General features: G+C 43.7%; 11 protein-coding genes across 11 annotated transcripts in view; 7 read left to right on the forward strand and 4 right to left on the reverse strand.

Moving 5' to 3' along the window:
* Positions 1–66: 66 nt before the first annotated feature.
* Positions 67–3,306, reverse strand: O0I10_010982 (uncharacterized protein; the record flags this gene model as incomplete). Its single annotated transcript, XM_058490955.1, has 10 exons — positions 67–501; positions 567–1,394; positions 1,451–1,983; positions 2,045–2,072; positions 2,134–2,217; positions 2,286–2,413; positions 2,470–2,566; positions 2,631–2,791; positions 2,855–3,023; positions 3,085–3,306. The coding sequence occupies 10 exons, from the start codon at positions 3,304–3,306 to the stop codon at positions 67–69; spliced, it is 2,685 nt and encodes an 894-aa protein (XP_058338245.1).
* A 186-nt stretch (positions 3,307–3,492) lies between these two features.
* O0I10_010983 (uncharacterized protein) lies at positions 3,493–4,198 on the reverse strand (the record flags this gene model as incomplete). Its single annotated transcript, XM_058490956.1, has 4 exons — positions 3,493–3,639; positions 3,702–3,802; positions 3,870–4,043; positions 4,102–4,198. The coding sequence occupies 4 exons, from the start codon at positions 4,196–4,198 to the stop codon at positions 3,493–3,495; spliced, it is 519 nt and encodes a 172-aa protein (XP_058338246.1).
* A 451-nt stretch (positions 4,199–4,649) lies between these two features.
* Positions 4,650–4,985, forward strand: O0I10_010984 (uncharacterized protein; the record flags this gene model as incomplete). Its single annotated transcript, XM_058490957.1, has 1 exon — positions 4,650–4,985. The coding sequence occupies one exon, from the start codon at positions 4,650–4,652 to the stop codon at positions 4,983–4,985; it is 336 nt and encodes a 111-aa protein (XP_058338247.1).
* A 3,385-nt stretch (positions 4,986–8,370) lies between these two features.
* O0I10_010985 (uncharacterized protein) lies at positions 8,371–9,991 on the forward strand (the record flags this gene model as incomplete). Its single annotated transcript, XM_058490958.1, has 8 exons — positions 8,371–8,496; positions 8,556–8,590; positions 8,651–8,713; positions 8,767–8,883; positions 8,948–9,050; positions 9,102–9,239; positions 9,300–9,552; positions 9,615–9,991. 8 exons carry the CDS (start codon positions 8,371–8,373, stop codon positions 9,989–9,991), a joined length of 1,212 nt encoding a protein of 403 aa, XP_058338248.1.
* Positions 9,992–10,079: 88 nt separating this feature from the next.
* On the forward strand, positions 10,080–10,804 carry O0I10_010986 (uncharacterized protein; the record flags this gene model as incomplete). Its single annotated transcript, XM_058490959.1, has 4 exons — positions 10,080–10,218; positions 10,285–10,455; positions 10,515–10,612; positions 10,670–10,804. The coding sequence occupies 4 exons, from the start codon at positions 10,080–10,082 to the stop codon at positions 10,802–10,804; spliced, it is 543 nt and encodes a 180-aa protein (XP_058338249.1).
* Positions 10,805–14,552: 3,748 nt separating this feature from the next.
* O0I10_010987 (uncharacterized protein) lies at positions 14,553–16,301 on the forward strand (the record flags this gene model as incomplete). Its single annotated transcript, XM_058490960.1, has 4 exons — positions 14,553–14,901; positions 15,028–15,788; positions 15,850–15,993; positions 16,086–16,301. 4 exons carry the CDS (start codon positions 14,553–14,555, stop codon positions 16,299–16,301), a joined length of 1,470 nt encoding a protein of 489 aa, XP_058338250.1.
* Positions 16,302–17,061: 760 nt separating this feature from the next.
* Positions 17,062–18,018, reverse strand: O0I10_010988 (uncharacterized protein; the record flags this gene model as incomplete). Its single annotated transcript, XM_058490961.1, has 3 exons — positions 17,062–17,609; positions 17,668–17,690; positions 17,750–18,018. 3 exons carry the CDS (start codon positions 18,016–18,018, stop codon positions 17,062–17,064), a joined length of 840 nt encoding a protein of 279 aa, XP_058338251.1.
* Positions 18,019–18,778: 760 nt separating this feature from the next.
* O0I10_010989 (uncharacterized protein) lies at positions 18,779–20,654 on the forward strand (the record flags this gene model as incomplete). The annotated part of the gene is made up of 5 exons (XM_058490962.1): positions 18,779–18,886; positions 18,955–19,064; positions 19,130–19,729; positions 19,799–19,993; positions 20,054–20,654. The coding sequence occupies 5 exons, from the start codon at positions 18,779–18,781 to the stop codon at positions 20,652–20,654; spliced, it is 1,614 nt and encodes a 537-aa protein (XP_058338252.1).
* A 573-nt stretch (positions 20,655–21,227) lies between these two features.
* On the reverse strand, positions 21,228–21,569 carry O0I10_010990 (uncharacterized protein; the record flags this gene model as incomplete). The annotated part of the gene is made up of 2 exons (XM_058490963.1): positions 21,228–21,455; positions 21,522–21,569. The coding sequence occupies 2 exons, from the start codon at positions 21,567–21,569 to the stop codon at positions 21,228–21,230; spliced, it is 276 nt and encodes a 91-aa protein (XP_058338253.1).
* A 1,745-nt stretch (positions 21,570–23,314) lies between these two features.
* O0I10_010991 (uncharacterized protein) lies at positions 23,315–24,463 on the forward strand (the record flags this gene model as incomplete). Its single annotated transcript, XM_058490964.1, has 3 exons — positions 23,315–23,881; positions 23,952–24,116; positions 24,200–24,463. 3 exons carry the CDS (start codon positions 23,315–23,317, stop codon positions 24,461–24,463), a joined length of 996 nt encoding a protein of 331 aa, XP_058338254.1.
* A 2,454-nt stretch (positions 24,464–26,917) lies between these two features.
* Positions 26,918–27,770, forward strand: part of O0I10_010992 (uncharacterized protein) — a gene marked incomplete at both ends in the record, with an annotated part of 1,655 nt that continues 802 nt past the window's right edge. The window contains 2 exons of the mRNA XM_058490965.1: positions 26,918–27,022; positions 27,090–27,186. Coding sequence (XP_058338255.1) covers positions 26,918–27,022; positions 27,090–27,186 — 202 coding nt within the window. The remainder of the gene's footprint in view (positions 27,023–27,089; positions 27,187–27,770) is intronic.

Genomic DNA, 27,770 nt, shown 5'->3' on the forward strand with positions numbered 1-27,770 from the left:
AGTTGCATTCTTTGCTTTATATCAGCCTGATCTGTGTGTATATGCGGAGAATGTCGATGATGTATTTTATTGTCCAAGCTGTGATTGTAACTGATCCACTCGCTCTGCCAAAGATGCTACCAACTGCTCCAATTGTGCTCGTTTCTCACGCTCTTCTTCCAATTGTCGTTCCAAGTCTTTGCGTGTCTTTTCAATCTCATTCTTGGTAAAGTTCTTCATCTTGGTCTCCAATACCTCGTTGCCCCCACTGGATGGCACATTAAAGCGGGATGCAATGTTACGCACGCCTGTGGGTCGTGGTGGTTCTTCACCTCCCTTATCAGTAGACTCATGAGCAGGTGCAGGCTCAAACATACGACGTTGAACAGGCTTGAGATTCTTAAGTTCAGGCGCAGCACCACCAGCAAAAGGTGTCGGAAACTTTGCAAAGATGGGCTTGACTGGTTTGGCAGGTGGGGATGGTGCCTCTTTTTTAGGTTGCTCTTCTTCAACAGCAGGTTCCTACAATACAATCCACAAATCGATTAATGATGATTTCTTCCCATTACGCTACTCCTCTCCCTTACCTCGGCAAGTTGTTGTTGAAGCATTTCCATTTGACTTGGTTCCTCCTTACGAGTCTCTGGTGCACGTCGTGATCTACCAGGGCGAGCACGTGAGGGTGCTGTCAACTTGGGACCAGTGGGTTGCATATCAAATCCTTTCTTTTCTTCTTCCTCATGTTGTTCCTCAGCTTTGGGTGATTCAACTTGCTCTTCAGTCGTCTCAGTTTCTTTCTTTTCTTCCACTGATTCTTCCTTGGGCGATTCAGCTGCTGCTTCTGGTTTCTCTTCTTCAACAGGCTTCTCACCCTCAGGTTTGATTTCCTCCTCAACAGGTTCATCCTTGGGTGTGGTCTCATCTACTACTGCTTCAGGCTTGGGTGACTCTTCCTTTGATGCAGGTGTAGGTGAAGATGCTTCTTCCTTTGGCTTTTCTTGCACAGGCGATGATGGCTTTTCTTCTTCAACCTCTTCAGGAATGGATGGCGATTCTTTTTGCTCTTGTGCAGGGGATGGAGATTGTTGTTGGGCGGTTGAAGAAACATCACTACTCGATGAAGGACGTCGTTCAGGTGCAGCAGGTGTTGTAGTAGTGCTTGATGGTCTTCTAGGAATGGATGGTGGAGCAGCAGCACCAGCAGCAGCGGCATCCGAAGTAATACTTGAAGGACGAGATGGAATAGAGGGTGATGGTGTAGCCTCAACATTGCCACTGGAAGGTCGTTCTGGAATGGATGGTGATGTCACTGAAGAAGGCGAAGTGATGGATGTGGGTCGTTGAGGTACAGGAGGAGATGTTGCCTGCTTTTCTTCCACCTTGGGCTCTTCTTGACTAGTTGATGTAGGCTCATTCTATTAAGCAATATTAGTAGCTATATAAAAAATCATCAATAAATCATTACTCATACCTTTTCAGATTCTTCAGTGGGAGTAGCTGGTGCAGGCTCACTAGTAGGTGGTGGAGGAGATTGTTGGGTGGGAGCAGCAGCAGCAGGGACATCATTCTCTTTATCGTTGGTAGTGGATGGTGTCTCTTCTTCAGGAATGGGTGCAGGTGAATCGGCAGCAGAGGTTGTTTCATGTACAGATTCAGGTCTTCCAGTGGTTGATGCTGTTGAAGGAGGACGAGAAGATTTGTCTGGCAATGGTGGTGCACGGACTGTAGCTCCAATCTTTGATGATGCCGAACTAAATGATTGTTGCGATCCAGCTGATGTAACAGATTTACGAGTACGAACAGGGGGTGGTGATGCCATGGTTTCCTCCTCAATCTCCTTGACAAAGTTGCTTGGGAATACACCGGTATTGCCACGCTCAGTAGTACCCTTCCACCAACCATCATCCACTTCCTTGTCAATGATGTTCACATATTCACCACGCAAAAGGCTGAGCTCGTCATCATTCTCGGCATCATATGGATGAAGCACAATCGCCTTGCCAACTATAAAAGTCCATTATTAGATCCATTTTAATCCTTTTTCTCTATCCGCTCATTCACTTACTGTATTTCTTTTCTGGTTCAGATTGGACCTATTATAAGAAGAAGTATAAGTATATCAAAAGTGCCAAAGATGGGATATGATTGACTTACAGGTTCAGGTACACTAGCCTTCTTTTCAGGCACTGGAGCTGGAGCAGGTGCAGTGGCAGGTGCAGCGGCAGTAGGGCTTGTAGCCTTCCAATAAAGAATTAGCTCACATGCACATGAAAGATCTCTTCATTCACGCATAATCCAATTCTTACCGATTCAGGCACAGGTGGTTTCTTTGCAGCGCCGGTCTTTTTCAATGTAGGAAATCCGCCAGCCAAAAGACTACCAATACCACCTTGCTTGACACCATAGGCAGCGAGCTTGAATGCAGGCTTGTTGGCTATGAACCAAGTTCCTTTAGTCTCCCATAAACCATATATACCCTCTTTTACTTACATTCAGCACCTTCTGCTGCACCACCTTCAGTCTTTGCCATGGGAGCTGCATGAGCACCAAATTCGGGAGCACCAGGCATATCGATTTCTTCAATGTACTGATAGTAAACGCATGAGTCAATATTCTATCATCCTATGCAATAGAAACAAAGAAAAACGTACTTGACCAGGGAAACGACCTGAACGACCATTAAGTTCACCCTTGAACCAACCATCATCGAGACGTTCATACAAAGTGACAATGGCACCACGGGGTAGCGTCAATTCATCGGACTCTTGCATAGCGTAATCCTCCATCACACGTGCCATACCAATAGCCTTGGCTATATAGAGCAAAGAACCATCATTTAGCATCACAACCCTTTATCCATTTCAAACAAACTTACCAGGAGGTGGTGCTTCAGCTTCTTCAGATGCTTCTTTGGGTTCTTGTTGTTCTTCCTCATCCTTTTTGACAGTAGCATCCTCTTTTGCTGCATCGTCCTTTTCAACACTCGTCGACTTTTCATCATCTTGCTTGGGTTCTTCTGGAGTATCTTGCTTGGGGTTCACAAACTATATGCAAGTTGTATAAGAAAGGTTGCCATTCCTCCAAGAAGGTCCTCCCATCACCTACGTTGCTTGGAAAGAAACCACTCGTGCCATCATCCTTTTTGCCAATCCACCAATCGGGGTCAGAGCTGTCGGTAACTTGGATGATGTCTCCAGCGTTGAATTTCAGTTCATCGTCTCGTTGGGGTTCGTAAGCGTGATGCGCAACAACAGTTGTATGTGCTTTTGAATAGTATGAGTTATTGTCACCCTTTAATAAACACAAGGTTGAAGCATTACCGGTCATGAGGAAGGGAGGAGTTGAAATGAGGGAAGTTTAAAAGACGTGGCGAAAAGGAAAGAAGTGTGTAATGAGTTCGTTTAGGAAAAAGAGAGTGGATAGTGCCACTTTTATTGAAGGAGCAAATGCAAATCGACTTCACACGTGTAACATGGTCCTGTGTAACATTGACGAATTTCACACACAACATCTTCATTGCTTCTTCTTATCCAACAATAGTCGTCGTGCATTGGCTACAGAGTATTTTGGCACTGGAGTGTCATTGTTGGTAAATCTCTCTGTGGAACGAGGAGTGATGGCAAATGGGACTGATTCATATACACAATGGACGCTTTCATTCTACGTATTGAGCTATTCTTTAGCATGACATTGCTTCTTCTTGGCAATGGTCTAGTACTCACAGGATGATTCACCATGATCCGATAGTGACCCAAGTAACCTTGCATATCATGATTGTACACGGGGAAAGTCACTCCACCTTTGTTGTCATGTGTATGGATGGCTATGTATCAAATCAACCAATGATTAGAAAGAGATACACGCATTACAACACTGTGACCGATACTTGCTGACATTCTCGCCGATAATCTGCAAATTACGCTGTGTCGCATCCAACAAGCGAATACGGGTGATCAAATCAGGGGGATTCTTCATATTCTTGTCCACTTGCCAGCTGAGAAAACCAATATCACCCCATTTCAGAGGCGTTTCATTATACTTGGATGGATAAGTAATCTTGAAGCCTGTTGTCATCATTGTGATGTTGAACATCTTTTCCTTGACGACAATAAACGAACATACCAACACAGTAAGGAGGATTGATGCGTGGTGGATTGCTTGCATAAGGTAGATCGGGAGCGTTCATAATTTGTTGGGCCCAGCTGATGTTGGTGGCCATGGTAAAGAAAACGACGAGTTGCAATAGCCAAAACATGTTGTTGCTGCTGCTATGAGAGATGCCTTCCACCCAGATGCTCTTCTTTTATAACCTGGAAATCTATATACAGGTACATACAAGATAACCTGTGCATTACCGGTAGAGGTATCGTGCATCATTCAAGAAGCGCAATCCTATGCCAGGTGTAGCTTCATTTTTCTTGATCTATACATGTTGTCCTGTAATAATACCCATATATGGGGGCGTGTTTCACCACCATTAACCTGTCAAAAACATGCAACTATAGAACGTGTGTTACGGTGTACGTGCCAACTAGATGAATGGATGGATGTTAAGGGATTATACATATAATATTGGAGTTGGATGATGATGACATGGATGACATGTATCACAAAGGGCGACAATAGTAGCTGCTATGGGATAGCGTGTAAAATAAGATCAATCCTCCAGGATGACAGCATCATGCAGAATGGTACAACGAATACATAAAAACAAAGACCAATACTTGCAACACTTGCAACATTTCACTGCAACACTTGCAACACTTCTCTGCAACACTTGCAACACTTCACCGCAACACTGCAACGCCTCACCGCAACACTTGCAACACTTCACCGCAACACTTGCAACACTTCACCGCAACACTTGCAACACTTCACCGCAACACTTGCAACACTTCACCGCAACACTTGCAACACTTCACCGCAACACTGACAAAGGGGTAGTTGTTGACGGCTTCCTTATTGAGGATTTGGGCAAGTTAGTGTACGCTGGTTCATTTGTGTAAGTCATGCGTAAGGGCTCTTTCCACACTTTGTATCTATCCATTTCCTTCAATCCCATGTACCAAACCAAATCCATATCCATAACAAGTCGTATGTATTGGAAACAAGTTGCTACAGTAAATAAAGCTGCTTCTATACAATGGCTATCTGCTGTTCACTTTAACAAGGCTGCAAGGCAGAGTGCTGCGATGGGAGAACGCTGTTTGAGGCAATGGAGTGAGCACCTTTGCTAATGGCAACCGCTCGAATGAACGCTGTTACGTTTGATTGTGGTAGAGGGGCGTGCAAGAGAAGGTGAGGTGACAAGAAACGCGGGTGTTGTAGTGGGCTGCACACGCCATGGACTTGCCATTCAGTCAAAGACAATCGGATCAAGGCAGTTGTAGGATTGACATGATGGGTTGAAGCAGGACAATCGTTCGCAGGTGGTAGTTGTATACTTGTATGCACTAACAGTTGAGAATGGGAGGAGAGTGGAAGAAGTTAAGGTGGAAGACCTGGAAATTAAATTGATTTTGCTGATGCTTGGACGACGTTTCTTTTGTTTGAGGGTTGTTCATTCAAAACAACTCGGATCAGGAAAGTTCAATGATGGAAATGCTGGGCAGGAGGAGACAATCGTTCGTATGCATTGGATTGGACAACAAAGGTGAATGGGAGGAATGGGCTATTAGCTGGCAGTTTACGAACGGTGTACAAGCATCATCCTTTGATCGTTCGAGTCATGCAAAACTGCTGTGTTACACGAACACGCCCCTGTGGATCTTTTGCTCTATCAAGGTCTAGTTAATTCACGATGAACAAAGACCACCTTTCATATAGCATCACGCTTACAGCATATGTAAAACATAAAGGTGCCTGTATCTCAAAACTTTACAATCAAACGTGGGGTCTTTAATAGAACAAAGCTGCTCGGCGGGGTGAAAGCGATCTTGTGTCAAACTATGAAGTCGATCGTGGCCGATCCCAGATTCACTCAATGTCGCTACCAGCCAAAAAATATTTTCGTCGTCGTCGAAAAAAATTCAAGAGGTCGATCCAATTTGGCTGGTGGCGGCATTGGGTGAATCTGGGATCGGCCACGATCGACTTTATACTTTGACACAAGATCGCTTTGACCCCGCCGAGCAGCTTTGTTCTCATAAAGGCCCCACGCTTCATTGTAAAGTTTTGAGATATGGACGTCTTTATGTTTTACATATGCTGTAAGCGTGATGCTATATGAAAGGTGGTCTTTGTTCATTGTCATCTAGCTAGAGCTAATACAGCCAAAGATGCAGAGGGACCTCTTTGTGTAACTCAGCTACTTTGCATGATTGGAAGGGACAATGTATAATACTTTATGGATTATCTAGGATAAGGCATGTATTGCCAGCTAACAGGCACTTCCACCCAACACCAACTTTTGTCTACTCCATCATTATGGAACAATGCTCCACCTCCAGACATTCATTTCCGTGATTCAATTATCTTGATCCGAGCTGATTTGGTTGAGCTACGGTCAAAGAGAGATTACATCAATCCATACATCAGCATACATTCGAATGTCTCAGCTGATTAATCCTTGTTCGACCGTAACTCAACCAAATCAGCTCGGATCAAGCTACTTGAATCATGGAAATGAATGTCTGGAGCAAGAGAATCGTTCCCATGCAGTGGATCTCGCAACAATGATGATTGGATAAAAGTGGCTATTAGCTGTCAATGTATGACATGAAAATGAGGGTTGCGTACCTGTCATACATGGTCCCTGAAGTCCAAACTTTTTAACCCAGTTACACAAACACGTCCCTCTGCATCTTTTGCTGGCCAGGGTCCAGCTACTTCACAATGAACAAAGACCACTCTTCATATAGCATCACGCTTATAAACATAAAGGTGCCTGTATCTCCAAAGTTTACAATGAAACGTGGGGTTTTTATTAGAGCAATGGGCTCGGCTTGGCCAACAGCACCTTGGGTGAAAGTTTCACGTTCAATGTCGCAACCAGCCCAAAAAATATTTTTTTGGTCGTCGTCGAAAGAGGTTGAGCCCCGGATCCAGTTTGGCTGGTGGCGACATTGCGAAATCTGGGATTGCCCACGATGAACTTCATATTTTGACACAAGATTCCTTTGACCCCGACGAGCACGTTGATCTATTAAAGAGCCCACGTTTCATTGTAAAGTTTGGAGATATAGGCACCTTTATGTTTGTAAGCGTGATGCTATATGAAGAGTGGTCTTTGTACATTGTGAATTAGCTAGACCTTGACACTGTAGATGGACTTGTTGTGTAGCTCAGCTGGTTGGGTTGAACTGGAAGGGGCAATCCCGTTGTTGGCCAATGCATGATGGTCTCTTTCCCCTGTATGCCTATAGTAAAGTCCGCCTAAGATAGCCCATGTAGAACTTTACGAGCTAACAGTGATAATGGTAATAGGCCAAAAATGATCAATGCATCCGAAAGTTCCTTGTGTGAAAGGATGACAGTAACAATGGCGTTGTTTTTCTTATGATGGATCTATTAAGATAGCGCTTATGATAGTATGCTGAAAATTGTTATAGGTAACGACGTTGGCACATGTGTACCAGTGTCACATTGTGTCAGAGTTCACTCTTCCATGAACGTAATAAACTATATAAGCTTTCCATGAACCAAGCGTATGTATCAAGCAGCATTGTTGGATGACATACGAGTCCTCGGACCTTTATCTCTTCCTTTCAAATTAATGCACTGGACAAATCATACACTCACATTTCAATTGCAATATGAAGTTTATTGGCTCGATACATGTTAATGGCCCTGTACCAGCCAAAACAACAATGGGGGTGGATTAATATGCATACAAAGAGCACAAAGAGCTTGAGTCAAAAGAATGATAAAAGATAACTTGTACAAAGCAACCAAGTTCAACATACGAGAGAACACAAGGCCATTGCGAAAGACGATGGCTCAACAGGCACATGTGATTGGTTGAGATCATAACCTTAAGCCCAAGTGGCCAACTAAGATCATGCATGAATCCAGCAATGAGTCCTTGGAGAACCAGTGTAGAGTAGTATACGGAGACCTTGTAATGATCAACGAAGGGTTACCATTAGCAGCTATCGAAAGGGCATGATGAGACCAATGCTTCTGCTAGTAGCGGCTTTAACAATGAGCCTACTTGCGTTTATTGTGTATTGATTGTATGAAGATTACTCATTATGATGTATGCTCCAACAAGGTATTACATTGATAATGACTACCCATTGGTATTGTGGAAACAAAGAGATAAAGACCATTGTCATTGTATGAAAATGGAGGGTGCTACAACTGAGAGAGCGCGTGTGTGTCTCACCCGAATACTAGAATAATGCCGCCCTGCCAACAAAACCCGCGCGCACCTCTTCTTCCTTCTACACAATGGGCAAGCAGTGGACATCGTTGGTGAGTCCCGTTGGGCGAAACAATCACGAATGCGGTTATTGCCACTCGAACGACGACACTTCGTATACCTATGGCTTGTGGACACATTCGCTTGCTTGTGCTGTAAGTAATGGGCAACAAATTGGCTACCACACTGCAAGATGGGCTAATTTGCTTTCAAGGATTATCAAGCATTTATTGATCGTGGATGGCGAAGGTACATGTGGGATAAAAGGAAGGCCAAACCTTTTGATAGCTAAAGGGATACAACACATAGATCCGGCAAGTACCTCTACAAGCCTGATTTGAACAAGAGTTGCTGTCCGCAATACACCATCAGGTTCATCTTCAACAAGGGGAGGGTCATCATTCGGTTTACTAACATGTTATCAGGTTGGATGCATCCAAGTTCAAGGTGTCCAAATCGCAACGCAAGGTGTTGTCCAAGTTTAATCGTTACATTGAAGGAACATGGGAACCACATGCCGAAGATCATCCAATGAAGGAAAAGTGTGTAGTCAATGACAACAACGATCATGCGTCAAAGAAAGGGGATCATAACCGTGTAATGTAGGAAGCCATCTCATCCCTCCAAAGTGAACCCTGATAGCAACAAATCGTTATCCGAGAATATCCACATCGTCGAAGACAAGGATGGTTTCAAGCATAAGCTCCAGGTATGTGGACCAATGCAAAGGTAAATGGGATCTTGCTGACATTGGATATAGATCGTGCTTGAGCATTCTTCATATACGGATGAGAAGTTCGAGCTCTTCCGAGCCTATCAAGTCCATGTTCACAAGGACGAGTATTCTGAAGTATCATCAAAGTCTTTCAAACGGTTCCTGGTGGATACACCTCTCAAGGTAAATTGATTTGATTTGAACTTTGGGATCAATACCTATACTTACAAAGTGGACCTTTAGCCTGAATCAGCATCAGGGATCGATCGCAGTGTAGCAGGCGCCTATGGCTCTTTTCATCAAAAGTATATCCTTGATGGCAGATTGATTGCGATGGCAGTACTCGACATCCTTCCCAAATGTGTCTCCTCGGTCTATTTTATGTATCATCCCGATTATGGATTTCTCGGCTTGGGCAAGTATAGCGCATTACGAGAGATTGGCCTTGCTCAAGAACTAAGCCAAGCATCAAGCGACTTACATTGGTATTATATGGGTAACTACTGCTACTGTTGTATCATGACCATGGATCATTTTGCTGACAAGGCTTTTTGTTAGGCTACTATATCCATTCATGTCCCAAGATGAACTACAAAGGCAGCTATCAGCCGTCCGATCTATTGGATCCCGAGACCTACAAATGGTACCCAATTGATGACTGCAAGAAATGGCTCGACAAGAACAAGTTTGTTTGCTTTTCTAAACCTGAAGGTGGAGGATATCAATATGACGATGATCGGATACCAGGTACACTTGACATCAGCCAGGTGACGCCCATGGATGCGACCAAGGTGCGCGTCAAGATCAGCGATGATGAGGCGGTTCCCGTTACTGCATTGGTGGGATGGTACAGCTCAGAAGACTTTCAAGCCCTCATTCTCGAGTACATTGCCGTTGTAGGCAAAGAGCTGATTCCACGATTGGTGGTCACTTGAACTAGTAGCATACAGGTTTTACATAGCGTTTGGTTTCGAATATAAAGATTGGGTATATCGCATATACATGATTCGGGTTTTCTCAATGATGGCTATCATTTCTGTTATACAATTTACATTGCTCCTTGCAACAACAATCATTGTGTGGGCTCAACAAGCAAAAGTAAGGGACTCGGATTTACCTTATGCAATCAATGATTTACGTCTCAAGCCGGACTTTTGTGCTGGTAAATACGTTGCATTGTTGTCACTCCACGTGCATCATCCACTTATCTACGTATGCACATTATTAGGCTTTCGCATTACTTACCCTGCCAAGCATGGTGAAAAATTGATATGGGGCGAGATGGGATACCTGAGTTGGGAGGTCGATACAGAGATGGAAAAGTCACCTGATTTAATTACACGCATCCGTTTGGTCGACGATATTGGAAGAAACACTCAACTCATCGGCGAGAATATCAGTAAGTATGATGCAGCACATGGAGGGATGTCGTGGTGCTCATAAAATGCCCTGTAATAGCTATTCGCACGCATGACAACAAAGGTGCTCTTGTCTTTCCGGTTAATGTGCATTACGTGCAAGGTCTCCAAAATTACCGTATTGCTGTTCAACATCCTGTAAGTCATTAATGGGATCTTTTGATACTGTATACGCTGATCAGCAATATGCAATAGGGTGAAGCTATTCATTGTGTTTACGAGTCTGTGCCACTCAATGTCGTACCGCGTGGATATGAGCGCTACACCAATCATGACTCGGCAATACCAGCATTTGCAGTACCCAATGCACGCAGGATCATGGCGGCATGAATTATGCATACCTCGTGTTACAACACAGCCATATCGGTCACACCTACATAGTTGCTTCTCATCACCTTATATAAAACGACACTTGAGTGCCATGTTTAGACGTATTGGATGTGGATTACGCTTTCAATCTTTGTCGAGGTGGGAAGGTAGACAATGCATACTTGTGAATGTGGTTTGGCAATCCAGCAGCCAATGATCGAAAAACTACCCAAGCTCGTCATTGATGTGAAAATCAAAAGTTGATCTTTTTTGCTCATTCATTGCTTCATTGTATTGGGTTCTTATGACAAGGGAAGAAAAAACAATAACCATCTCTTGATAAGCATTAGCTTGATCTCACATTCGTATCGACGCAGCTATATAGCCTCTTCATCCCACACCCAACTTTTTCCATTCCAAAGCATGTGAACGATGCTCCTGCTTCAGCCCATCATTTCCACACTTCAACTTCCTTGATCCGAGCCGATTTGACTGAGCTACGGTGGAGCAGCAAACATGAAAATTAATGAATCGCAGGGTCTGCGAATGTCTCCGTCTTTCAAACTTTTGGAAGCTCCCATTCCAAATTTTCTAATGAAACGTGAGGTCTTTATTACGAAGAAGTTGATAAGCATGCTCGAGAGCATCATGCTGACCAATTTTCAAGTTGGAGGTGAGCAACTTCGGGGCGGTGGGCCGTCCGCTCTTTTGTTCGTGTCATCCACCTTTTGGATCACCCCGCATTTTAAATCTTCACAATGAAGTCTGCGACTTTTAAATGAATGAAGTTGATCAGCATGATGCAGAGAACCTTCTGACAAAGTTTCATGTTCGAGATGGGGAATCCCAAGGTAATACATACTATTTCCATAGATCATGAATCCTGCGCTGACATGCTTTCCGATCTCCATAGTAAATCCCACATTGTACCCTCCCATTCGATATTTTTAAATGAACATGAGGTCTTTTTTAGAACAATATTGATCAGCATATCCAAGATCATCTTGTGTGAAAGTTTCAGGTTCGAAAGGGACAATCTCAATATCAAGGATTGATGCACAGTGTTCATGCATTTATACAAGAGGTGTCCGACCGATTTAGTTTCCACTTCTTCCACTCTCCTCCCATTCTCAACTGTTGGCCCATTCAAGTATACAACTACCACCTGCGAACGATTGCCCTGCTTCAACCCATCATGTCAATCCTACAATTGCCTTGATCCGATTGTCGTTGACTGAATGGCAAGTCCATGGGCGTGTACACAGCCTGCTTGCTACTACTACAACACACGAGCCTCTCGACACTACGCACTCCTCTGCCACGACCATTCGCAACAGCAACTGCCATTGGCATCGTCTTCATTCCATTGTGTCATAAAGCATTCTCTATATGCAACAGCTTGCCTTACAGCCTTTCCACGTGAACAGCATATAGCCACCTTATAGCAGCAGCTTTATTTACGTGTAGCAACTTGTTTCAATACGTACGACTTTTTATGGATATGGATATGGATATGGATACTGCTTTGGTATATGGGATGGAAGGATTCGGCTATGCTGAACGGATTGGTTGCCTTGCCCACGTTGAGCCATCAAGCAATACAAGCAATCTTGACCAACGAAGTGATGGATCAACAGCCCGATGGAAAAGGAATGAATGGATGCAATCAAGTGCAGTGATGAGAAACGGTGGACCGTTGCTATTTGGTACGTCGTCATAAGGAAGGATGGATCATGCCACGTGGATACGGCTGAGGGTGATGGTGATTTGGATGGCATTGATGAGAGGGCTTTTATCTTTGAAAAGGCGTTTTGCAGCCATGGATGGTATTGGGTTACTCAAGTCAAAGCAAGGAGCGATCATGGATGAAGATGGTTATGGCGGCAGCAATGAAGGATACTATGATACAACGACACCTTTTTACTCTATGTAGTTCACCCGTACCTTATTTTCAACTTGCATTAGTCATATTCACTTGATAAACAACCGCACTACCATATTCTATGCTTCCACTTTTATTGAATGAACACTGAATTCAACCTAATTGTTGTAGTATCGTACTATTAACTCACATGCGCAAGATGTAGATCATGTGGTTGGTTTCTGGATTGATGATGATAAGGATGAAGTTGGATTGAAAGGGGAATAAGAATTTGAAAGGAATGAACCATTTACATGACCCTATCGAGGTGCCTTTGTCCTTTTACCGCATTTACAAAGCTTCCTTGTTCGTATGCTACAAATGTTATAGACAGTGGTGACGATTCATTCTTGCACTCATGTTGTATGAACGTAAGGTGCATGGCTATAAATGATACACCCTAAGCAAGTACTTCGTTGTATCAACGGCTATGTACAGGTATTGGATATCACTTTGTTGAGACATTCAGCATGAGTGATTATTGTTGTATACGTGGTTGAATTGGCAACGGGTGATAAAAGTAAACAATAATGCTTGCAGCAGCGACAGCAACGGGTAGACTATTATCGATTTTGATATCCAATCGTAAGTGTGATTGAGATAGGGTATTGCGAGTAAAGTTCCAGAAACACGGAAGGGCAAGGAACACGCGGCACATTGCATAAGCCGCTGACGGAGTACAGGTTTTAGATATGTCTCAGGGAGAAACATAGGGTCGACGCTCACCCTTTTTGTTTCATAAAGAAGGGCTCATGGTCATTGATGTGCAGCATGTACGTTGTTCTCGAGATAGGAATGTTTTTGGATCAAATGGGATGTCATGGTAATGTATGAATGGTCATGTGTGAACATATACAGGATGCTTGATAGCTTTGGGATGCGAAATATACTCGTTGCATTGAACGGGGTCGAAAAAGGATGTGCCGCGTTTTCGAATATTTTTTCCAGTTGGGGGACTTGACATTTTCGTGGCAACATTAATTACCCAGCAGGGAGATGTTGTGCCTGGGAGTATAGTAGAAAAGCACCGGGTGTGTGTGTGTGATTTGATAGGAAATGACGCTTATCAATGACAACTCTTTTCACATTGCATCACACAAGCAACTGCATGAATGGAAGAAAAAGTTGGCTTTACACGAACCAATAATCGCTATTGTAGTAACATGCCATGTGTATTCATTGGCTTACACAAGCGAGAGGGGAATGTTCAAATTAACCAGGAATAGTGTGTGCATGTGCGTGTGTGTGTGTGTGTTTGTGTGCAGTTGAAAAGGTGACATGTGAAGGGAATGGAAAAGGATGCATATCATTGACACACCCGATAATGGTTTATTTGCTCTTTTCTGATCTTTACTTTTTGCATCCATCCATGAAATGAATGATGATGACGACATGGATAGAATTGAAATCAAGGAGAGAAGAAACGGGGGGTGATGGTTCATCTGATGATGATGATGGGTATGTACGTATGTCTGTATGTATGTGGCTATTGTGATGACGGTGGGATGAAAGTAGTACGATGTTCACAATAGACGGGCCGAAACACCAAATGGGTGGTGGCTGCGAATATCCCCGCATACACGCATGTGGAGTGTGAGGATGTGATGCTGAGAGAGGGAGGGACGAGGAGCAATAAGGGAATTGATAAGCTTTTTATGTGTATTTGGGGGGAGCTGTCATCAAGAGATGGCATTGGCTGAATCAAAACTTGTATGACTGGATTTTCGGAACGTGCAGTTGACCTTAGTCCCCCCCCTCCTCTCTGCTCCTCCTTCTCCCGATAGGTAAAGTACGCGGATCCTCCCGCACCACCCGCTTTGTTCTTCATTTCTTTCACTTTTTGTTTTCATGTCTCTCATGATGCATCCTCAGGTCGCTGATGCTGTCTCTGACTCGTCACCAGCGGTTGTGTCCTTCACAAAACCCCTCTTATCACCTCCGTTGCGCTCCAACTCTACGACAACTACAAGCTGTAGCAATAGCAGCAATACAAGCACCAACTCAACATCATCATCATCCACTTCTTCTACCAACAAGTTGATTTTGGATTATTTATTGTATCTTTCCATTCAATCACGTCTCAAACAAGCTGAAGTCGAGCTCGCTGATGATAACACTGAAGCAACCGAGAAACGTTGGATCGAAGCCGCATCACGAGCCGAAAAAGATAAGCGTGCTGTAGAATCGGTCGTAGCTGGTAAGTAACACACTCATCCACATCCACATACATACAAAGTGAATGAGAGAGATAACAAGATCGATGGGGGAATATGGATGACATGAAAAAGTATTCTAATCTCTTTCTGCTTTTGGATAATGTCAGGTGTACTTTCTGGTGGTAATGCTCCCTTCAATGACCTTGATCAACGACTTCATCTTTGCCAGTTGGCCAATCTTGTCTTTGGACGATTCAACAATACGTCTTCATCTTCTTCCGAGCATGTGATTACACAACACAACACTAGCACAAGCACTCACCGACGTGTACGACGCAACAATAATCATGCACAAGAGCAGATCAACACTGGTGTCTTTTCAAATACAATTCAATCAGCCTTTTGCAGACGCCACCGTCGCCAAGATTGCCCCTCACAACAATGCAAGTCAACGTGTGCATCTTCAGCACCAGGTCTTACAGATGCTATCCCCGTTTTCCTCAAGGCCAGTGCTGATTTATTGAGACTCACTCTTGATAACACAAGCGAGGATGCAGTGCCTATGGTTTTTGCTGGTCAACGTGTGATGGGTGGTGGTATGCCTCCACGTTGGTATGATCTCTTTTTGGAGTTATTGACACAAGCTGCCATCGAGAGCTACATGTGCGACGGCCAATCAGGATTGGAGCCTATCCACGAGATCTTTTCATTTGGTGATGTAGAAGATGAAGATGAGCCTGATCAAGAAGATGAGGAAGATGAGGATGAGGAAGATGAAGATGAAGAAGAAGAGGCTGCTGAGGAAGATGAAGATGATGAGGATGAGGAAGATGAATGGGGTGTGAGTGCAGCAGATCACCATTTGTTGTTCCCAAAGACTCGTACCATGTTCCTTTTCAAGACGCAACGACGCGAACGTGAAAAAGAGGTAAGGATGGGGAATGATGGAAAGGTGAAAGTGAACAATCCACTCATAAGAGAAATGATAGTTTTTGATGGTTGAAGGAGATGATGATTTGACACAGCACTTTATCAAGTTGGCACAACGTTATCCATTGGAAGCATTTGAAAAGAGCATGAATGAATTTATCCAAATGACCCTCAGTTCCACTGAGAAGCCCGCTCTGAGTGAGGTAGGACAGGGAGTGAAAGAGAAAATACCAAAGTGACAGTGAGGCTTATGCATGAACAATTTTTTTTCGTTGTCATTGTTTTTGTTTTATAGCAAGGAACCACATCAACTGAAGCCAATGCGTTACCACAAATCTACAAATACTTGGGCGACGGGTCGCTCTTGATGCCAGAGATTCCTGAGGAAGATGGCAACAGTAGCACAGCAACTACCGATACAAATGCAATGGAGCAACAACAACATGGGCAAAAGCGACGAGCGTCCCTGGATGAAGAACAAGATCTACCCGACCCTAAACGATCCCGATAATCCCCACCAGCCAACCATGTCACCCCTTTCCTCCCCTTTTCCCACCTAACAAACACACCCACCCACCCACTCACACACCCCCCACTTTGGTTTCCTATCCAACTCACCATCACACCAGCAGCACCACATGTATATTTCTTGCCGGGTTCACTTAATCCTTCTTCCACTTTTTTCAAGTGCGAATATTCCCTCTCATGTATCTTTCTTCTTCATGTATTGTTCCCTTCACACGTTGATCTTCTTTTTAACATAGCACCACACGTTTATACATATATATACACACGCACATGAATGTTAGTAATGATTGAGTGGTTTATGTAAGCAAATGAACCATTTGCCAGAACGATTTGCCGTTCCCCGATCCATAAAAGTAGATCGTATAACAATAATATAAAGCATTTGTCCACCCCACCCCCCACAAATGGTTTTGTTTGTTGTATGTCATGATGGAGGAGGAAATGTAGGTGCCACGTGCGGAATCATATATAGATAATCTACAACGAGTCAAATTGCATATCGCGTCCCTCCGAACCCGAGGTTTTAAGATACGGTTTAGCTCCCCCACTCGGGATGAATCCCTATCTCTTTCCCACATCCACCAATTGTCATTGGCTGTTCATTGTTGCCTGCTTAGAAATACATCGAGTCCGATCCCCATTGTCCCCTTTTGTTTTTCCCACACCCCGCACACACTCTCCTTCTCTTTTTTAGCCATGTTGTTGGTTTGAAGCAGCACACCTCTTTCTTATTTTCTTTTTTGTCATTCACTATGACTGATAGTGGGAATCGTGGTGTTGGTGGTACTAGTAGCTGTGCCATGTTGGATATGTTTGGACCTTGGTTCTTCCTGCTGCCGGATTTGCCAAGTACGACGAATCAGCCGACCCAGGCTTTTGTACATGACCCATGTGGCCAACACCGACGCCACTGATCTTAGAAAGGCTGCTGCTGCCCATACAATTGAAAATTCGGCGACCATAAAAGGTCTGATGGCTGATAAGGGTTGCTTGGTGGAAAAGAAATACGATTGAATGGATTGGCTCACACCAGCAAACATGTTGCCTACAACATCATCGTGATCGTGTTCCTCGTCATCGCTGTCGATGAATGCATATAATGAATGGGATGTTGATAATGGTGATGGTGATGGTGTGGGAATAGGTGGTGGTGAATATTGAATAACATTGGGATCGAATCGTACAGAGCCTTGTCGTTGTCGTTGTCGTTGTCGTCGTTTCTTTTTCTGCGTAAACAATGATAATGGTTTATCGTCATGTTCTTCTACAGCATACATGGGACCATAGAGCCCTTTAAATGGATTGAGTTTTCTTTTTGCGCCGTGACACAATGGACCAACAAAGCTTACATGTAATGTCAGATTCCTTTTGCCTGTTTTAAAACAAGGATGAGCCCTCTTGTATGCGATAACTAATCATCATCCTACATACCAATCAACAACAGCAGGATCCACCATAGGATTATGTTTGCCAAGGTGATCGGTCAAAGTTCGACCCATTTGTCGCCATAGCGCGTTTTCAAAGCGAGCAAGTCGATACTTGTCACTTTGGTTGCTATGGTTGTTGTTGCTGTCGTCGTTGTCGTCTTTGTGCTTGCTGTGTGCTTTGCGTACCTGACGTCGTATTTCACGGTGTGTGTTGATAAGATCATTTGCGTGCCATTCGTGCGAGAGATAATCAACACAGATACGAGCGCTCATTCTCTTTGATTATGGACAAAGAAGAAAGAGAAAAAGACTGCACGACAATGAACAAACAAGTAAAAAAGACATCAAAAAAAGGAAGTGAAAGAAAAAAAACCTCCTGACTTGTACTCGTTCTCGCGCCCAATTTCGAAACGAACGACGCTTTATGTTTCAGGCTTGTGTACACTCTACCTGTCTCTTTTATAACGTCTCCTCGTGCAAAATCTACATGATGGCATCTTTTTATTCTATTGTTGCTACTACTATTACTATTGATCGCTACTGGTAGTAGTTCTTAGTTATTAAATGCCATGCAATGGGTTGTTTTTCCTTATAAAAATGATAGTAACATGATGCAGAAGATAATATTTCCCCAATGTGTGAAGGTTGTCGCATGATGGGATATTGGGCATGAATATCACGCATACATGCACATACGCACGCACGCAGAATCGGAGACAATTTGCTGTTGCGCCAAACAATCTTACACAACACAACACAACACACAAGGCATGCATGCATTAATGGGTTACTTTATCAGGTGGGGCGTGTGGGTACACAATTTTGCTCGATAAGTTGGGACAATAAGCATGTACAATGATTGGTTGTTTTATCTCATTATGAATGGAAAGTGTGTATGGCTCAATGTCATAGCTGATAGGAAGAGAGATCTAATCTGCCAAGCTGGGATTTCTTAAAGCGGGCTCCGGTTTCCACAGCCGTCAGTTGCTTGTATTACTCGTTCTCTTTCATATACCACTCCACCACCACTACCATGGCCTTCTCTTCAGCACTCGTCTTGACCGATCTAAACGACTACATTGCACCTTCTCAAGCTTGCATTAAACCCGTCGAAGTCCACAAGTCGGAAAACGCTGGACCCGTAAGTACGCCAATGGGCTTGCTTTAAGGTGTGTGTGCGTCCATGACTAAGCAATTGCTCTTGTATAGTCCGAGATCAAGGTTGATCAGCAAGGCGATTACTATGAAATCTCCAAGGACGGTGGGGAATCCAAGTTGGAAAAGGCATCGATCACCTTGAACGATTGCTTAGCTTGCAGGTAAAGGGAAAAAAAGAGCCAATGGGTGTTGGATAAGCATGTATACTGATAACGATGGATGATAGTGGATGTGTCACATCAGCTGAAAGCGTTCTTATCACTATGCAATCCCAAGAAGAGTTATACGAGATCTTGAACACCAATCGATCCGATCCTAGCAAGCATCGCACTGTTGTTGTATCCATTAGCCCTCAATCACGTGCATCGCTTGGTGCAAAGTACAACCTGTCACCCATTCAAGTGCATCGACGATTGATTTCTTTCTTCAAACATCATTTGGGTGCCCATCATGTGTTTGACACATCCTTCTCCCGTGATCTATCACTTGTCGAATCAGCTCGTGAATTCGTGGAACGATATCGTTTATACATGGCCAATGGTGGTGATAAGATTGAGGAAGCGTTACAGCAACAAGATCAACAACAAGAGGAAGCTGGTGGTGATCGTCGTTCCAGGAGGAGACGTGGTGCTGGTGCTGCAGCAGGAGCAACAGGTGCACAACAACAACAGCATTTGCCCATGTTGGCATCGGCATGTCCTGGATGGGTGTGCTACGCTGAAAAGACACATGGTGCTGTGATTCCCCATATCGCCACGGCAAAGTCACCACAACAAATGATGGGATCGCTTGTCAAGGATTATCTTGCAAAGAAAACAAATACACCGTAAGTGTGGGGAGGAGGGAGAAGAAATGAATCAAAGAATTGCGTGGACTCATCGTATCATATTATCAGACCCAATGCCATCTATCATGTTGCTGTGATGCCATGCTATGACAAGAAACTGGAAGCGAGTCGACCCGATTTCTTTTTGGAGGAATTCGATACTCGAGAAGTGGATTGTGTCTTGACTACGGGAGAAATCGAAAAGATGTTTCAAGAACAAAGCATTGATTTTACTCAAGTGCCTGAAGCTCAAGTGGATGACATGTAAGTTTGGTACAATCCTCCTAAATGAGGCATGGTTTATTCATATCCTTGCTTCATTAGGTTCAACAAGACGGCGCTTGATCCAACGACACAAATCACGGCATCTTATGGCACTGCTGGATCATCATCAGGTGGCTATTTGGAGTATATCATGGCAACGGCTGCACGAGAACTTTTTGGGATTCAAGATGTCCCTGCCGATCCTGCACAAACACCCAATGCGCGCGTGATTGTCAAGGCTGGCAAGAATGCGGATGTGCGTGAATACTTTTTACAAGGTGATGATGGGCGGATATTGCTTCGTTTTGCCACTGCCTTTGGTTTCCGTAACATCCAAAACATTGTGCGCAAGGTCAAGAGCGGCAAGTGTCAATACCATTACGTGGAAGTCATGGCTTGTCCTGGTGGATGTGCCAACGGAGGTGGTCAATTGCCCAACCCAAATGATGAGCAAGTCATGTCGGCTAAGGAATGGTTGAACCGAGTGGAAAGTGTATACCAGACGGTGCCAGGTGTAGCTCCCGAAGAAAACGAGGTGCTAAAGACCATTTACAATGAATGGATCGGTGATCCCAATTCTGATCAAGCAAAGCGATTGTTGCGCACTCAGTACCATGCCGTAACGGAAAACTTGGCTAATCCTTTGGCTACCAAGTGGTAAATCGATATATCCCTTCTCCAACGCATCCTCCTATTTCTACTATCCTCCTCCTCCTCCTGTATACTGTTCCCTTTGCTTCTTCTTCTTCTTCTTCCTCTGTAGATGATACTGTAAATGATATCAACCTCTGTTCTTAATACACATTTGATTTATGCACGCTCACTCACTCATGTTCTATTCTTGTGATAAAACTACATCATGGTGACACCAAAATTATTCTCTTGCATCAACTATCACTTTTTTAAGTCACCGCGCCTCTAGTAGACTATACTGATTATGGTGCCATTGCACACAAGGCTATCATGCGCATTGTGTGTGTGCTCAAGCCACAACAAAAATGAATCGCCACTGTTATGATGGATGGTCCATAAATAGTCCCAATTGCATTCACATGATGACAACATCAAACGGTAATGGTTGTAGTAGCAGCGTTCTTTATGAGCATAATGTACAAATTCTATCATTGCATATAAGCTTGTTGGGTAATAATTGGAGCATGGTGATGGTTATTGGCATGATTGAAAAGTGACAAAGGAAAAGCATATGTGTGATGTCTTGAGGCCTATACAATAATCATTGTTGTTGTTGTCGTGATGATAATTGCTGTTGTAATGTGGAAATGATGGTCGCTTGTTTCTCCACCAGCTCCATCAATCGTTGTATGCGGACCTTGTATTCTTCTTGTGTCTGTTTTGACTCATACAACTGCTGCTGCAGATCTTGAATTATATCTTGCTGTGGGTCTTGCTGCTGTGGTGGTGGTGGTGGTACTGATACTGGTGCTGATGGTATTGGTTGTTCCTACATGTACGACACACAACATTCAACATGATGAATGATGGATTGGATTGAGATTTGACATCGTACCTGCTTGCAGCTGTATTGTTCTATCATGGGCTCTCCTTTGATGTCCATTACGTTCATGGATGTAGAAGTAGTATTCATCATTGCTTGCTGTATATATAAGTTGTCCATGATGAAAAGAATAAAAAACGCGGAAAAGAAGAGAAGAAATAAGAGAGGCAATTCGACAAGTGAAATCATGCCTATTTGTACACCGCAGCAATCGTTGATAAGCAAAGCCAATATACTGCTCCGTGGATTGATCCACAAAAAGTGATGCAGAAGACATGGCAGTGTGGCGCTCAAGGTGACACATGAGCGTCATGGAAGTCGTGCCGATTGCAACACTCGGCGTTATGGCATCATCCACCACCACCTTATGGACGATCTTTTACATACGTTCTTGTATATGGTGAAGGGACCACAAGTCAATTAGTTGTAAATGGTATACCTATATAATTGATACCTATTTGATTTTGAAGCGTGTCGACATAGAATGATGACGAGATGCATTCACCATCGTCAAGTAGGGGCCTGTCATCAACGAACTGGAGGAGAGAGAGGAGAGCTGCCTGTGTAACTACCGCATTTATCTCAGCTATTGAAAGATCCATTTTTAACAGCAAATCGTGGCTGATTGTGTAGCAAGCAGAATAATGCCGAGCGTCCCACATCTTGGTGAGACGTACATGCTGCCTAACATTCGTTCATCCAATCATCTTCTCTAGCAATGATGATTGTATAAAGCATTTCAGAGAGGTGACCATATACTTATGGTGGTCATGATATGGCTGGCATTCATTACGTATAGCGAAAAAAGGGGCCTACGTATGATTGCTTCATGCCTGCACGTGCCATACATTACAATACGGCATGTCTGCATTGGCCTGTATTCAACAAAAAGTGGATTCACAGCGCTGCAAAGGAGCATTGGTGCCTGAAGAGAACGATTGTTATTGTCGGTGGATGTTTTTGTTACACAAACAGGTGTCATTTCTCAGTTGGGAAATAAAGGGCGCATATCAGGCTGAGGACTTGCTGGTGTTACGACGGGCTTTTTTGTCCAGGGCAATTTGGATCTTCAAATGCTCGTTATGAGGAATAAATTGGTTTCAGATGGTGCCTTTTTCTATTGGTGGCCTGATCCATTTGGGGAAAAAAGTGTACGTTTGTATACTGCAAGGTCTTGGATAATGTTGCTTGTACACACATATCAAATGCATAAAAAAAGAGCGAGGTGATTTTCAAACCTTTTCTGTTCCATGTCTCCATGCAACGGAGTTGGCTACAAAGTAGTAAAGTTGGCTTGAATCAAGTAACCTATCACTGTGCATAGCAGCAGCAAAAGCCAACCCGGAGTTATACTTGATTCATTATGAGTAGCCAAATGCAATGCAAGAAGCAGCAGCAGCAGCAGCAGCAGCAGCAAAAGCAGTGGTATGATGATATGCATTTGTCTTGATTGTATCATTCTTTTTACGCCTCTTCATAATACATGGGGACGTGCATGTAATGAATGGTATGGGTCAATGTGTGTGTGTGAATGTGAGAGAGGGCGTTATTCAACGTGGTAACAAGGCTAAACTGTAAAAAGCTACATGTTGTTGTGGGTCCCTGGTGAACCAGCAGCAAACAAAATCACCCAGTTGCCTAGTATTTTTTCCTCTCCTTTTTTTCACTTCCGTTGGATCACACACACTCACACTCACATTCACACTCTCTCGCATATCCTCTTTTTCTCTCTCTGCTTATTCTTTTGTTCTTGCGAGCATCAACCCCTTCTTTCTTTATTATTCAATATCCACATATCGTATATCATGTTCAGATCAAGGAAACACACACCAAACACCGATCCCAAACGACGTTTCAGTCTTCTGCCACGGTCTTTTAGCGGCTTCTTACGTTCGAAAAAGAGCATGGAGTCACCAGCACCTACATTACCACCAGCATTTATTACAGACGACAGCTCCATTACCGATTCGAGTCGATCAGTACCCGCTTCACCTCTTAGTGCACATACAGCAGCTACGTTAACGTCTTCTATTGCTGCTGAATCTGGGTGTTACTTTGGTCCTCCACCACCTCCTCCGACTGATTCTATACAACCACCTTCATTCAATTTTGGAGGATGCGGTGGTGGTAGTAGCCATAGCAACAATCAACATTATCGATCTTTGCAACGAAGACAAGGTGTTGGTGGTGACACTTTATCAATGCCAAATATTCATGCAGCAGCCGATTCGACTGATCAATACTTGCAGCTTGGGATGCAATGTCATGAAAGGGGCGAGTTAGAAAAAGCAACCTATTACTGGCGTTTATCGGCTGAGAATGACTCGCCCCTCGGATTGTTCTTTTATGGAATAGCTTTGCGACACGGATGGGTAAGTAACATCATCATCATCATCATCATCCGACACCCCATATCTCACATTGCTCCATGTATATAAAAAGGGATGTAAAAAGAACCCCGCTATTGCAGTACGCTATTTACAAAAAGCAGCTGAATGTGCCGTTTATGACCTACAAACCGGTATCGTCAAGTCTACCACCATTGCCAAGTCTGAATTGATTCTTGCCATCTACGAGCTCGGTGTCTGTTTCCGGCATGGATGGGGTGTAAGTATTATTATTAGTAGTGTCATACCTTGGTTGCATGAATATGGGTTCTCATACAGCATCACACATGATGATGATGATAGGTCCCCAAAAACCTTACTACAGCATCCTATTATTTTCACATTGCTGCTAATCTCGGTGATCCAGACGCACAGAATGATTTAGCCTTTTGCTATGCTCACGGCCATGGTGTCAAGAAGGATCCCTACAAGGCAGCCATGTATTATCGCAAAGCTGAACGCCAAGGTCATGGTATCGTAGGCAATTCTTGGATATGGAAGGACAAGTATAGTATCGTGGATGATGAAAATTGGGATGGATTAAGCCATCATCATCAACATCATTAGCAGCACACGTTTTTCTCTTTAGTATCTTCTTGCCTCCTTTATTAACAACCTGTAAATATCCTCCCCCATCCCACATTTGCATGATCACCGAAACAGCAGTTACCCTCTCTCTCTCTAATAATTTGTAATCACTCACCCTCATCATCATCATCATCATCATCATCCGTATGCTGTACCATCATCATCCCTGCCCATATAGCATCTGTTTTCATCACACACACATAGTCGTTTTCTAATAATAATTGCCTTGTTGTGGTATGTTAAATGACCATAAACACTTTTATGTTTTATTTCATTATCACGATGCAATCAAGGGAGAGGGAGTACGAGTAATCACAAATACGGATGAAACCACGTTCCCTTGGATACACCGGCGTTGCATGGATTTGCCTTTGATTTTCTTTGTTGCTGGACAACGCCACGACTCGGGGGACCATAGCATCTCTTTCTCTTTTACATCCATACATCATCCCATTCACGGCATCCATCAAGGTATCTATTGAAGCTTGTTGGTTGTCATAATAGTACAGTGCTGAATATCCATACGTAGGCAGGGAGTGTGTGTGTGGTACCTTTTTAAGCTGAATCGCCGCTTCTTTCTTTGTTATGCCGCCCCTCTGCACCTCGTACAACAGGTACACTCAAAGCTGATGCTACAGTAACTGCTCCCATTGACATTGAATGCTGTCTCATTTAGCTTACGTTGACTTCAAGACATGCATGTGTACGCACATTGGCTCATTGAGCCCTGCCTCGCCTTGACTCGACCGACAACGGCTTTCTCTTGCTCAAGTGCACAATCAACGCAGTAGTTTGATATGGGAAGGCGACTACAGTGGAAACAATGAAAACGCGTACCATCATTATCTTCGCACATCTCTTTATCCCAATCCTTCTCTTTGATTCCATGGCTCTTGGTAAGTGACAAAGATAGCCTGTGACACCTCATGCATAGATAAGAATACTGATCCATTGTTCTAGGTCATCACCCTTTGGTTCCTTCATTGCTTTTTTATTACGGTGTTCATTGTTGTCGTTATGATACAGTATATGATCCCATTAGTGGATGGGTCCTTTGTGGTATGTATGGCTATCATTTTTGTATCTTTCTCTTTTTATTCGCGTGCTAACATGAGTCAACTCCCGAAAAAGAGTTATGCGATGATCCATCTATCTTCGTGCCTCTGCATGTCAAGAGATACTAGATCCACAGCCGGATGGAAAAGGAGGCATATCAACAGCGATCACATGACTCTTTTCAACCACATATTGGAGCTGCAATGGTTATAGTGGATGGATGCAATCAAATGCAGTGATGAGACGCCCTGGAATGATACTTTGGTTACTTGGCTCGGCACCAGCAGGGACGATGGACCTTGCCAAGTGGATACGGCTGAGGATGATGAAATTAACGAGAAGGTGCTTTACAGCCATGGATGGTATTGGGATGCATACAGCAGCTAAGTTCCAATAATGGGTGAAGAATGTTTATGACGGCAGCAACCAAGAATACAATGACACCATTATCCCCATTACCTCATCCGCATCTTATTCGATATGCAATGCTATTCATTTATTGTATTTACTTGATAAACGTCCACGCTACCATGTGCTCTCCTTTGACTTTTACATTGAATGAAAATTGGATTCAAATTGTATTTAGAAGGGTGTCGTGCTATCAGCTTACATGTGCGAGATGTGGATCACTTGGTTAGTTCTGGATGAGAGGGGGAATAGAAACGTGAAGGTCGAAGAGTGAGGTTGGGTCATTTCCATCATCGTAGCGAGATGCTTTTGTTTTCTCGTCGTACCACATTCGCTAAAGCTTCTCACAAGCTGATGGCCCAAAGACAGTGAGGGGGGTAGAACGCTTGTATTGCAATTTGAGAGTGATGATACCCAACATAGTGCTTGTTACATAAGCTTGAAGATTCATGTGTGCAAGTTTCACGATCAAGGTGGGCAACTCCAGCAGATCCTCTCATTCCCAACTCTTGGCCTATTCAAGAACGATTACTCCATGCATTGATTGTAATAAAATAGCCATGTCAGCAAGCCATCACAATGTTCATTCATTATACACAATCAATAATTGATGAAGAAGATACATTTGGTATGGGGAGGTCGCACCGTTGGTTGTACAAATTTAGGAGGTCTGGCTGCATAAACGAATCGATGCGCACAGACATAATACAAGCCAATCACCCTCACAGTAAGCCATGAGGAGCTTGTTCGAGGACTAATAAGACCTTGTATTGCCGTTATTGACCCAAGTGTAAAGGGAATTGTTAATGAACACACTGTAACAAGCCGGGCGGCGTGGAGGGGAAAATCGGGAACATGAAAGGGACGAACCTTCTCCACTACCACTTCACAACGATGCAAGGTAAGACCAACTCCATTTACACTCTCCACACCACTAACTTCTGGCATTGCCAGCAATGCACACCGTCAATGGGTGAACAGGTGGTCAATGGCGACTCTTTCCAGCTGCAGCCATTCAACAACAAGTTCTCGCGCGATCTACCATTGACTCAAGCATCCATTGCAATACAACATGTACGTTCAATCGCTGCATTACTTTATCATTCAAGTCGAACATTGTGGTACTAAAGTTCGCGTGTAGATTGGTGTTGTCTCGTCTATACATGACCCGATGAGGCGTCGTGTGCATTCCTTACCGAGTTGTCCACAACAAGAAGCTTTTACATTGTCTCTTTTGGGTATGCTGACAACAAAAGCGTGTGGGTTGGTTTTACTTGTTATCTCACGTTACATTTATGGTAGGTTGAATATGTTGGATGATGGTGCCTCTGGCAGCAACAGGATGCGGGTCTCAAAGCAAGAACGCTGCACGTTGGCTCAATGGTATGCGAGGTATTGGATGTACAAAGCGAAACCTGTGAATTAACGAGACTTACAGTGAAACAGCAGCAAGACAATATGGATGACATGGATATACGGTTTTATTTGAGGCAATGATGCTATTGAGAAATACCACAAGGTAAAGTGTCCATTATGGAATTTGTCCCTCCAAGTGTGCTTACGAAAGAAATATTAGGTCAGGCTGTGGTTGGGCGATTATTTTGATCAATCAGCACGTCGTCGAGGATGTCATTGTATAGTACTGTGCTCTCCTGGGGAATTTTGGCCCGGAAACAGTGTGACTCAAGATGCGATGGCAAGGCCAATTTGAAAAGGCATCCGCTGTGCACACGGCCTCCATCCAAGTACGGCTATTGATTTCCTTGCCTACAGAGAGAAGGTGGATATCTCTTATGATGCCAATTTCAGGATCCAATGAGAG

The sequence above is a fragment of the Lichtheimia ornata genome (assembly GCF_029851405.1).
Source record: "Lichtheimia ornata isolate CBS 291.66 chromosome Unknown scaffold00080, whole genome shotgun sequence".
In the NCBI taxonomy this organism is placed as follows: domain Eukaryota; kingdom Fungi; phylum Mucoromycota; class Mucoromycetes; order Mucorales; family Lichtheimiaceae; genus Lichtheimia; species Lichtheimia ornata.